This window comes from Hylaeus volcanicus, chromosome 1, assembly GCF_026283585.1.
Source record: "Hylaeus volcanicus isolate JK05 chromosome 1, UHH_iyHylVolc1.0_haploid, whole genome shotgun sequence".
Taxonomy (NCBI): domain Eukaryota; kingdom Metazoa; phylum Arthropoda; class Insecta; order Hymenoptera; family Colletidae; genus Hylaeus; species Hylaeus volcanicus.
The window spans coordinates 4,096,840-4,110,420 of record NC_071976.1 but is presented as its reverse complement, the minus strand read 5'-3'; the positions used below and the strand labels follow the sequence as shown (position 1 = coordinate 4,110,420).

General features: G+C 37.9%; 1 protein-coding gene across 4 annotated transcripts in view; it reads right to left on the bottom strand.

Moving 5' to 3' along the window:
- Positions 1-13,581, bottom strand: part of LOC128878021 (GRAM domain-containing protein 2B-like) — a 60,490-nt gene that overhangs the window by 8,367 nt on the left and 38,542 nt on the right. For all 4 annotated transcript variants that reach the window (XM_054125801.1, XM_054125810.1, XM_054125818.1 and 1 more), the window contains 2 exons: positions 9,112-9,285; positions 1,790-1,943 (listed from right to left, as the gene is read on the bottom strand). In XM_054125801.1, coding sequence (XP_053981776.1) covers positions 1,790-1,943; positions 9,112-9,285 — 328 coding nt within the window. The remainder of the gene's footprint in view (positions 1-1,789; positions 1,944-9,111; positions 9,286-13,581) is intronic.

Below are 13,581 nucleotides of genomic sequence, written 5' to 3'. Positions count from 1 at the left end.
ACACAAGCGTCACGATTCTCATACAAATAGTCTTATCACACAATTGTATAGCTTATCGTAAGATAAACTGTTATGTCTCTGTACCTTGTTAGAGGTACTTTGTAGTTTAAATGTGTTCTATTGATTTCGTGTCCTAAAGGGTGTATATAAAATATTTATTCTTTGTATTATCTACTAAAACTGACAGAACAACCTGTTTACTTATTTTCTTGTCAGCTGAATCTGACGTTTTATCCATTTATTCTCATTATACAAATTGTTTAATTTATATTCTTTTGTATACGTAGTACACTCGTTATCATTATCGTTAACATTTTATCTTCAGTTTGCCTCCTTATTCGAAACAAAGACGTTACAGATTTGCATGTTCTGCTTTTATCTCATTTAAATGCGCCAAGGGTCACCTACGACATCGACGCCAAGTTTATGATCATCCATCGAGATTCGGCCTCGTATCGCCGACAATTTCAGCTCGTTACACTGCTTGGGAATTATAGCTGCATTAGGCAGCTCAACGCCTGCGGAATAGTCTGTGCCCAGAGATATGGGTCAATAATCAAAATGCAAATGGGGTAAAGAAAGACACAGCAGCATGTTGTACTGGGAAATTGGAGAGATTGCCGCTGCATGCAATTCCAATTCAGTGATCAGTATCTTTATAAACGATCATTTTATCGTAGGAATTCAATGCTTGATCATTATTGGTCGTTTCGTATTTCTTAAATTCATCGTAAAATAAGTTGGTTAATAGTTAACTGATTTGCATTAATAGAGTATCGTATATGCGCGCATAAACCTAACCATCATCACCTGTGTGTGTATATGTACATTGCTATCATAAAACAGGAAAATTTGTTTTCCGTGGTGTTTCAAAGGATTTGATAAACGACTGTACGTTTTTACAATTATACGTTTTCTATAGAGGGTGTCCCAAAAATGTTGGAGGTCCTTGAAAGGGGTGGTCGATCGCACACGGGCGCAACTGATCAGTTTCAAACCACTCTGAAGCTATTGTAGTTGCATGCGATCGTGGATCTAGGTAGAACAAAGATAGTGGAGTAGGTAAAAGAAAGAGCGCAAACGGTTTGCAACACTAAAGGTCGATTCAGACTATGCGACACGGGCCGTCACGTTCCGGCAACGACACGTACCGGCACCGACACGACAAAACATTAAAACACGCGTTTTAATGGAACTATTCACACTTGACAGACACCGACCTGAACGTTCCGTCAACGGGAATAGTGTGAATAGTTCCATTAAAACGCGTGTTTCGATGTTTTGTCGTGTCGGTGCCGGTACGTGACGGTTCGTGTCGTTATACTTTGAATCGACCTTAATTTCAAATCACAAATTGCGTGTTCGGCTTTACAAGCGCGGCTGTCTAGCGCGTACCAAATCTACTGCGGACCCCGACCGCGTAGCCTATTCTACTGCGGCTGTCTAGCGCAGCTTCTTCTACTGAGGCTGTCTAACGCGCAGCCTTCGCTACTGCGTGCGCTCCACCGACATATTTGCGCTCTGATTGGCCGAGGTTTTCTCTTAATATCTCCTTAACGAAGCCCCGGACAACATTCTCGCTAAGGAAAAAGTTGTTTCAAATCACTCCCTGAACCACCATTTTCAAGGACCTCTACTATTTGTGGAACATCCTGTAAATCGTGCGTTTGTACTTCACGCGCGTCAGAATCGATTGTTTTTATAGCGACGCGACAGCCACACATGGATCTCAAGAGTACCATTAGTAACACCTGCGATCCACGTGTTTATCTCGGACAGATTAAGTTACCTGAGAGAAATGCCTGTGGAATTTTTTCTGTCTCGCGCTGCTGGTAGTTGTTGGCGACGATGTAGACGACGATCTGCTAACCTTTGCTGAAGTCTGTATGACACCACCAGCTGCCATTGATGGTGTACTTCTACTGAGCGGTTTCGAGAGTTGACTGAAAACAAACGAAATAAACGAAATGAATATTTTCCATTTAAACAAACAAGACAACACGCAACTTATGCCATAAAAACAAGTGGAGTTCTATTTGCCCGTCAATGAGTTCCAGATTTCTTAGTCGCTTTTAGAAATAGTTCGATAGTTTAAACATAAGAAATATCCATTTGAATACCTGCGGTAACTTCACATTTCCAGATAATAAACACTGCTAAAGCTCCATTAATTGCGATTTACGTGCAAAAAGTCATTGGGATAAGTAACAGAACTCTTCGGTGGACAAATGGAACTTTACTTGTTTTTTTATTTCTTTTGCAAATGTTGGACCAAATCCATAGACCCGATCGCGAATGGTTTATATAGAAAAGTTAGGTGGATCGAGCACTTGTGAAAAACACGCCGTGTCTCTCTAGTAACGAAGATAGGAAGTACCACCAAAAGATAATACTTTTCTCGACGTTCTCTCAATCACAAATAATACCCAGTTGTATAGAATCACCGCATCGTTCCTACAAAGCAACAAACTCTTACGCGTCAATGTTCATATTACTCACGTATCGCGTCACGATGAGCATCGCTTTATTTTAAATGATTACATAAAACGTCGCACCTAATAAATCTACTATTCCTCCGAATCTTCGGGCTCCAAACATCGTTGCTCCAGATGTCGTACATATGTGCGATCATATTTTAACAGGATCACTCGATGAACCGAAAAATACCAGGGTCAACGATCGAAACGTTTTAGTCACCGTGATATTATGATTGTCTATGCCACGATTTCGTACTTGATAAATAGTTGACTATAGTCTTTCCACATTTACATCTATTATTTCGACGATGATCTGATGGATAAAAATCTCAGAAGCTGAGACTCCAGAGATCCGTGTCCTTGAGTTCCTTCGATATCTTCTAATAGTTCATAATCGACGAGACGAAGAATCGACAATCTTTCATGGAACTAGCGTCAACTCGCCAACAAGTACCAGAGAATTGTTTCGATCGTTAATTGCGGCACGCGCGCGACCCTAGTCGACGTAATGTTAATTAAGGTCGATCGAAGACGAACGAGGATGCAACACGAGTAATTGGATCCGCTGAAAAACATTGCACGGCGTTAACTTCCTTCCATCGATCGTTGATCGATGGAAACGATCACCAACGAGAACGTAGCACCGAGGAATCCTTGTGACGATCAGCAGAGGAGGAAGGGTTGTTGCGTCCAAAATGCCGAACTATGTATTCCTCTTGTCACCACAGAAATTAAAACCAAAGTATTGTTCCACTTGCAACGGTAGAACTTATGGTCGATGCACTGTTCCTCTAGGCGACGATAACACTTCCTCTTTACATGGATAGAACTCAGAACAAAGTACTATTTCTCTTTTCACAGACAAAATTAGAACCAAAGATACTATTCCTCCTTGCTGAGAGACGAGCCAAGTCTTTCTATATTTATTTCTCCTTTCTCATAATTTTGTTATATTCACTTTTGTTTTTAATTTGTAACACCATACATTTCTATTTCTATTTTAATGTATACAGTATACACCTGAAGAGGGCTCGTAAGAGATCCAACACGATGTAAAATAGAGATCCTACTCACGTATACTTTTTCTAGAATTCGTCTTGTTCGAAGATATCAACAAGAAAGCAACGTAGCTACTTTTCCTTTATTTTATAAATTTCAACAAAGTCCTTTCTTTAATTTCTTCAAGAGAAATTTCTTCGAGAGAGAAATACAATCTCGGTTTCGGACTTGGATTCGTCTTCAACGAGTAATGGATTAAAAGTCTCTTTTTTCTTCCTTCGTTACTCGAATTTCTCATTTAGATAAAAATTGTACCCATCTCTGGTCTCCGCGATGAGAATGTAGAACAAAAGATTTCTATTAAGGAGAGCAACCAGAGCAGACGAGTTTCCCATCGCAACAAAAGAAAGCTTGGCACCGGTGCATCATCGTGTCGACAATCCCAAAGTGTTTTAGCGCGAAGAACAGGAAACAGGTGAGAACGACTCGACTCGTCCGTTCAACTCTGTCACCTTCCTCAAATCAAAGAAACACTTTTGCACGTTGCACACTCGAAGACAGCAAGAAACTGAGCGTAACGATGCCGATCGCGATCACGGTTCAACTGTCGATCATTCTGCAGCCGCGTCTTGTTGAGACTGAGTGTTTAAGGCGAAATCGCCAATAGTATCAATCAGCTCCCGTCATTGATAATACCTGGCAGAATATCTCGATACTTTCCTACACAGGCAGACTTGCGTACGAGACCTGTCGGAATACGAATCTCGAGATAAAACGACGCTTTATGAAATGTTCCTGGCGACGTGACATTAAGGCGAGAACGGTGTAATGACAAGATACATGAGGATTCGGTTTGAAATGACATATCTCTGCCGAAATAATCGATAAGGACTGTAAAGAGACCGTTAAAGGTCAAATACGATTGACAATGCAAAATACTTCAGACTTTCTTTTCGTTCGGTGATAATTTGGACTTTGTATGAAGCGGTAGCATAATTAATAATGTATTCAGGCATTTTTGTTGACGCGAACAGCTCCACCTTTCAAGAGAAATGAAAACTAAATGTAATACAATTAAAAAATTCAAGGAAGAAACTTATAAAAATATCACAAAAATTAACAGGCACGAGTAGATGCCTGTACGAGTACATGCCTGAGTGAATAAGAAAAAATGTATTTGTCGGAAAAGTTTAATAAAAGTTTTATTGAAATATATGATTCTGAAAGAACGTTTTGTTTTTAAGACAATTTTTAGTAAGTTTAACAGAAGAAGAAGAAGTTAAATAGAAAAGAAAGGAATATGTTAAATGTATCGATAATGGTCATTAAGGTATTCATTTCTGAGCTAATGTTTTTTATTACCAAGTGTTGTTATAAATATTTTACATTTACTCGTTTGGAAAGTTACACGGATAATCTCTAATTTATTCGATGTATAACATAATTTTGTTATGTAATTATAAAGCTAGATAAACACACTGTATTTGTTATTGAACAGGAAAAGCATGAAATGTTAATCTCCTGTTCATTATACGACATTTTCATTTAGATAAGAATTATACTTATACTCGTTCGAACAGGTAACGCAAGAAATGTTAATCTCTTGTTCGTTATACGACATTTTTATTTAGATAAGAACTACATATATATGTACCTGCCCAAATTATTTTCGATAAGCGAAATCATAGTTCAGTTAATATGGTGTGCATTTTCTCACAAATTTTTAACATTCAAGGGAAACTCGATAACGGATGCGATAGATCTACAAGGATCTGATCCATTCTTTCCACTTGCAAGATAAGGCTGTCACGATACCATTAATAAAGTCGACCAGCGTTCTATTAATATAACGAATTGGATTTGAAACATTGCAACGATAAACACGCGAGGCTATCAGCAAAGACCGAATTCGATTTTACGATCCACAGAACTTGAACGAAACATTGCCTTAGAGAAAAAAAAACAAGATCGACGTAAAGCTGATTTTATTCCAAGTGTTTATCTCGCAGCTGACGGTGAAATAACGGACATTGCGCAGGTGATACTTGGTTGTGCTCTTCGTTCTTGTTTGAACAAGTGTTCTGTTATCTCGCGATACGTTATCAACTAGCTCGTAGTTTTCAAGCGTTTCACATCAAATTTCCAGCAATTGGTAACACCTGGATGTGGGCTTAACAAATAACAAATAACAAAATAAAACAAAAGTTTAATTAACTCGAAATCAACTTCAAATTCCAAATAATAATTAAATTCGTATTCAAGTAACGTCACAAATAATTTATTTTTTATTTGTGACATCATTTTTTTAGCACTTATTAATAAGTAATAATTATAAACTATAGAATATTATAGCTCGTAATCATTCAGAAATGGTTGCAATTTAAATGATTTAGGCATCGAGCCAAAAAATACTGCTAGGACTTTATACATTGCAAAGTCGCGTCATTCACGAATATCTTGTTAAGTTACCATTCATCTATTCATTTGTTGTATCATAGTGTAAGAGATGCTTTACAACTTTCAATCGTCATCTTCAAACGTCATCTTCAAGAGTCATCTTCAAGCATCATCTGTGATGTCAGTTTTAATGAATAGACTGCGGATGTTCATCCATTTATGACAAATAGAAATATGAGAAAATCTATGAAAATGTGCACAAATGCAAAAATATATAAGATATCGATAATAACATATATGTTATACCGTTTAAAAGATAAGACTTTGAATTGACTCACAATTCTTTCCTTGTATATGTAAAAGTATCAATTTGGATTAACATCTGCAGTCTAATAACGAAAGTGACATGTTATAAAAAGTCTTAATCGATACGTGCCAACAAACATTTTGTTTGTGTAATCCAGGCACTTTAAATGTTAATTACTTCATACTAATCAATACACTCGTCTGATTTCTAAATGCATCGTATACGTAGTGTCTAGACGTTTGTGCAATACCTGAAAAGTTTCTGCTAAGAGAAGGTCAGATGAGTTTGTTGATACGGTTTCTTGGCATTCATACTAATATCAATATAATACTTCATAGTTGCCAGATATCTGCTAGAACTTCAAAGGGCTATATTTCACAGCAAAAATATTTACGAGGTAACATTTATCATAATTTTGTTTACATATAATACCCTTATAATACAACTGTAACATTTCTAGTATCATTTTTATATCATGCGGTATATGGGTATGAAAAGGATAAAAGGAGCAATGGACATAGATTTTTAACAAAATTATTCACTTAAGAAAAAATGATTAGTGATGCAGAACTCACTACAAGAACTGTACAAATAATTGTCAGAGTGAGATACATATAATTAATTAATTTGATATTGTATCTTATATATCATATTGTTATGTGCTTTTTAAGAAAAATTCTAACGACAAAATGGTGTATTGTTGCAACAAATCTATTTTCGAGTCTACTTATCATATTTATTCTTGTGTTCCATACGCTTTGAAAACCTACGACAAGGAAAGGGATGACTGGCTGACGACATTCGCTGGGAAATTTCCAACCATGCTCCCTTGTTCATCGCGTTATGCAACCACGTATTACAAATCGCGACCCACAAACGGTCCAACGGGATGATTGTCCTAACCCCATTCGCCAAGGTTATCCGTTGACTCTGAATGATCATCCACATGAAGTCAGTTGGGAAGCAAAGGGGATAAAATTCACCGATTAGCCTGCTGAACTGGGATTCTAAATCGATTCTATCGTTGATCCGAAAATTATAATAAATACAGTATAAGCTAAATTGTTACAGGACAAATTCTATGTTAGGTAATTTTAAAATTTGGTTAAAATTAATTTTAAAGTGTTTTGTATATTTTTATCAAGTTTATCAAAATTTAAGTCGCTTCTGTAAAACAGATTTTCTTATTATTGTAAATTTCCTTCTTTTCTCGATACCAATAGAAGAATTTTTGATATACCATGTAATGACCGTATAATGGTTGATTGTAAGAAATTTTCATAAGGCGTGCGCGACTCGCAGCAAATTGTTGAAATGAAATACAAACATGGTCTAAACTGCGAATAGCTGAATGATAAATGGCTGATGTGCTACAGTTTAAGTTTAAATCTGCTTAGCATTATTTACATTCAGAGAAGTGGCTTTCAGCCAATTCCCCAACTGTAATATTCGAAGTAGCTCCTTGGTTTAAGAAATTTATAAGATTCCTGGTTTGATATACAAAGTAATCCTTTCATTCGACTCTTCGCTCACTGATTAATCCTCTGCTTCATAATCCGCAATAAATGTAACCAACACAAATCACTCTTACTATGCACAACAACGTATTGCTTTGTTAACACGAGCATCAACTTCTTGTGTTAGGTGACTCATGCAACGACTACGTGTGATATCAAATTTATGATTCTTTGATAATTTTCTGGTAAATATCTTATCTTAGAGCGGATTAAATTCTGTAGATATTGGATGATCGTTAAATAATACGTTAAGACAGGAAGTTTGAACGAGTCATTAATAATCATTCTCGTGCATATGAAAACAACAATGCATGTCAAAGCGTTTTTAAACAAAGAAAACGTTGACGGATTGGGCAATAATTATTTGATATATTCAATGACAACGTAACCTTCGACGACATCAGATAATGTACACAATTAATCTATTTTACCCGTAAGTACAATATTCCATTTACATTGACTACGAACATTTCAGAATGCAAACGAAATTTTCCCTGACCAGTAGGATGATTGATCCTGTGATATTTTCAATTTACAACTCAGTCGCCAAATCAGTGTCAACAAGCGAAGACGACGAAAACAAGCTACAGAGAATCGGACAGTTCAAAGTCGTTAGATTTAATGAGACATAGGAAACACGAATATGTTAGGTTGTCCCAAAAGTGTCTTTCGTTTCGCTAGTAAATAACACGTATACAATATTTTTGGTTGAGTTGTGTACAACCTATTTTGTTCGATTACTGTTACAACTTTCTATAAAATTCTTATAAAATTCTGAAGCTGGACGTCACAAATTTGTATCATTAGAGCTAAGATAAAAATCACAAAATATGTTTTGAAATATCAATGTCGTAAATATCTAGTGTATAAAATAAAAAGACTTTCATAATTTTGTCATAACCAGGAATAGAAGTTGAAGTGACGTGAGTTCACGTCAGCGGTCACGAATGTGTTGAGATATCTAAAATCTTAAACGTACCAAGAATAAACATCCGTAAACATTCGAGGGAAATGCGAATGGTATCAGAGATCGAAGTATGGGTGCCGCACTAATCCAAATTTTAAATAATAATTCCCGAAGAATTTGTGGTTAAAGTATTCGCGCAGCGAAAGCGTACAGGGAACAAACATAGCCTAATCGAAAAGATGAAATATTTCATGATACGCTCCAGTGTACGCAGTCGTTAAACAAATCATGGTGAAGCCAAGTCTGTTGGTCCTGCAAGACCAGCAGGTGGAGCCAGGAATGGTGTCAGATTCGTGGTTGCATCTGTGTCACTAGAGCAAGTAGATACCATAAGCCCGTTGAGCGGATTAATGCCGTCAGGGTTGCTCATTCGGGCAATGGGCAGATCGTGTATTACGTGTCGCCTGGCAGAGGAGAAAATCGACACGAGAAAAATCAACGACTCACCTGTCGTTACATCTCAAGGCCGTATGGCTTGGACTCCTCGGAGGCTGAGAAGTATTGGCTCCAGCCACTGTGAGCTGGGAGCCGCTAATCGACTGCTGGCCAGCTTGTTGCCCACCAGGAACTACTTGAAGAGGCGTGCTGGGCGCCGATCGTGCTCCTATGGACCCCGCAGACCTGGAACAAATGTAATCCATCGATTAGCGCCTCGTTTCCTGCATTTCATCTTGACTCTGTGTCAAAATGACCCCTTCAGTGATAGATTGGCGTCAAAGCCAAATCGCTAATCTCTCGAATGCTGTATTTAATTAATTAATTTCAGTAATCAATTAATTATTTGCTTCTTTTAAATATATCACGTCTAGTTAAAGGTACAGGGGACGGATAACGTGACGAGACCCAAGGGTACCTGAAAAATGATATATACAATCTATTCTTTTTTTTATCGTGGAGATATCGTTATAAGTACCGTAGTAGTTGAAACAAATAATTGAGTGCCCAGTGTACAAACAGTAAAATGATGGAAAATTAGTATTTGCAATCGTGGATTTCATTAATAAGGTTTTCAGTGCTATACAACGTAGTGCTTTAAACGATCCAAATCCAAAATCGAAATGTTTATTTAAAATAAACTATGCTTGCGCTATATTTACTGTAATAAATTTGATTGCAGTGGTGTAAATGGTAGCTCGTGATTTTTTGACAGATGTTTCTTCAACGTACCTAGCCCTGGTGACTGGGCTCGAAGAGAAGCAAACATTGATCAAGGCTCGTGTCTCGAACTCCATCTTTTTATTCTTCGCTTCAACCGATTAACTCAAAGACAAGTAGCTCTGAGAGACGATTCCTTACAGCTCGTAGAATTTCAGTGTCAGGAACGATTTTCCAACGTCCCGAAAATCGAATTGAACTGAGATTCGCCTACGTATGCTGAGCAGACGTCGAGCTGCGGACAAGTATAGCGTGCTAGACACCGTTTCTCGATCAAAGAAGCGAAGAACCTAAAGTATAGTGCAGTGATTCACTCTGAATTGTATGTTCGCCGAAAATTCGTGGATTCTTTGACGAAGTAGCAAATGCGCGAACCTAAGGTTCGATTAGGTGTGTTCCCTTTGCAGAGAATCGAAGAAATTGAGTAATTATGCTTGAATCGTTTGCTTGATCTGTTACTAAAGAAACGAAAACTGACAAAGCTGTGTCTTTATCAGAAGAAAGAAAATCTGTTATCTTGGTTCACCGTAGCCGACGTGTTAAATTCAACACTTTGCAGTATAACGTGACGTATATCACACTTATAATCCCACGCTGGTGGCCAGAGAACAAAAAGAAAGACAATTTTTGTTTCAGTGATTAACCACTGAAACAACTATTTTTCCTTTCCTTTTATCGCGGCGTATTATCCGCGTTTCTTGTTTCGAGAATGGCCACAACTCCACGGCGAGAAAACGTTCAACTATAATAAATGAGTCGAGCAAGTATCGTAGAGTCAATTTAACTGTCGTCCACGAAGAAGATGAAGACGCGAGAAGGAAATCAAGAAGAAACACGAATTCGATGAAGAAAAATGAGACGGGCCCTTCGAAATCAGCTAAAGCGTTGCGTCGTCGTCCAGCGACGATAATAAATGGGGCTCCGTGACTGGCGGAACTTTACAACTGAAATTTATCGCCGAACCGAAAGGAATTAGTAGAAACCGCGCGGGTATCGATGCTTTTTCAATATCACTCTCGCCGAGGATCGCACCTTCGCCCCGAAGGAGCTTAATGCTAACCGAGCGATAAAAAGGATGCTCATCTCTGACGAACCAGGCTAGCCCCGAGATGAGTTTTTAATCCGTGATCACTGTTCGAACAGCGATCCGAATCGTCGATTAGGTCGTTGATTGACAAAGAACTGAGGTCGAAGAGGAATCTGAAGTGCAAACGCGTCGTGCCGTCCACGCGCGTCCTCCACGGACCAGCCGGGATATCAGACTGACGATTCGAACCTGTGGACACCCCGTCAAACCCAACGTTGCCCTTTCGACCTTCCTCAATAATGAACAAAACGTATCGCGACTTGACGCAATTATCTATACCCCGGTGTCTAGAGAAACGCGCTCGCCTCGATCGATTCTGGTCTACGAAGAGTAAAGACCAAGTGGTAAAAGAATATAGCCGAGCCGGAAGTAGAAGTTTAGAACTGTACGTTATGGATTGAAGGCTATTCTGGTGAACGCTATACTTGAGATTGTGGTCGTGGGACGTGAATCTGATCGCCTAGAGCGATATAGGTGGCTCGACGAATCTAGAAGAAATATAGACACGTGTACGAGGATTTGTGACAGTGTTCCTCGAGCTAGGGTTCGCGATCTCTAATCAGCTGACGCCTTGCAGTCTACGAAAGCTGAGAAAGGAATTTTTTAGCGGAATATCGTTTCTTCGCAGTGATAGTAGTATTATAAAACGGATTATTCTTATGTGACGGGCATTTATAAATTTATGTTTCTAAAGAATGATTTCTTGAAATATATCCAGCTATATCATCGAAATTTTTAACTGCGGTAGCTCAAGAAGCAATAAATTTATTGAAATCTGTTTTAAATTCTTCTAACAAGTTTAACCCTTTCAGACCTGAATTATTTTGTTTCTCGTACTAATGTAATTTAATTTTTGGGGTTAACTTGGACTAAAATTGATACGAACAAAATAAAAACAAGAAATCCTGATAGTGTAGTTTTCGAGGAAAACTGGTCTTTCTTCATGTTCACAAATAAGGCGTCCTAAACGATAGGGTTAGGTTTCGAAAGGGTTAATCGCGGAAAACTTGAACGATTTGGACTCGCTCGTTGGATTTGCTCGTTGAAGTGCACCAAACCCAGATACTCAATGCACAGATTAACGTTTAGTGGTCATTCTGGAAAATTGTGCTTCTGTTCAGGGCTATTGACGACCATCGCTGCTTGGCGAAGCATGGAACATTTCTCTGTGCTGACAGATATTTTCTTCACGTGGAACTAGAATTTGCGAATGCTATTTCGCGCTCAGCCCACCCCAGGAAGGAGAGGAAACATCTTTCTATTAACCGGTTGGCCATTTCGTGGAAAATATGTAGATGCAACTCCGAATCGGATTGCCTGGCACGGATCCAAAAGGTCGACCGTTCCTCTCGTGCTGCGCATCAATAAGAGACAAAGCTGCGTTTAAAGAGGACGTGAATTGTACGCCACGATCGCCTAAAAGCGACGGATAATAAAGAAGACGGAATACCGCCGGCGCTTCTGTGCATCGTTCCCAATTGGACATACGTATATACATCATTTACCATAAACGTGAGAGCAATATGAATGTCCCAATGAACCGCGAAAAAAAGAGACGTAACTGCGGAGCGACTGCGGAAGTAATTGGAATTGTCAGAGCCAGTGGTGCACAACCTTTTTTTCTTACCGGACCAAATGAAATAAAATACAGTAGAATTCGGATAATACACCAACTATCAACTATCAATTGTTAATTTTTATTTTACGATTGCCAATTCAGCCGATAATCCCGAGTTTCCGATGAAGTTTGTCATACTTTTCCCTGATTTAGACATTTCATTCGTATGATTACGATATTTAAAGTTTTGTTTATATTTTAATTGTTAATATGTAATTCTGGTATAAACCTCACAAAAATTAAAATGAAATGTTCAACTATGTTTAACTGAATCATTTATTTTTGTTATCAATCACTTTTTAGTACATCGTCATAGCTGGTACTTCATAACTAATTAAATAATCTTATACAAAGTAATTCGAAATGAGTGAGAAAAACATAAGTTAACGACTAGTATTAACTAGAAGAAACTAATCTTTTAATATTTCCTAGATAAAATTATTGAAGATTTCTAAATTCATCGTGAATAACTTAAATCTCAACTATATTATAACAAGAAAAGTAACAAACTCTTTTGTCTCTTGAAACAAATTTTATATCTTGTGGATAAGATACAATAAAAAATCGTATTGCTACCGGAGTAGATTACTCGTACATAATCTGCACAATAAAAACAATATCCTTGATCTCGAACGAATCGCACGTCGTAAATTTTAGGTGCACCAGCGACGAATTAATCGTTAATTAATTCCCGCATAATGCAACGTAAAACGCATATACGCAATTGAAAACCATCGGTCGTTATCTTATATCACGTGAAGGTCATTGTGCAAAATGCAAAACTTCTGGCTTGTCCTTAGAATGCCAATAAAATAATCCCCGCCGTCGTAACGTTTACCGTGCATTATTCAAATGCAGCAGGTGTACATCATTGCGAATGCCTCTCAAAGGTCATAAAGTAGAGATACAACGGTAAGACATTAGTAATTATCTGGTACACAATTTGAAACATCGATAAACGCAGAGGTCTATTACGCAGTGATGCAAATGTAATAACGTGACATTTGTTGCAGTTTTTCCTTAATGATGTTATAAACATGTTAATATATATATATAC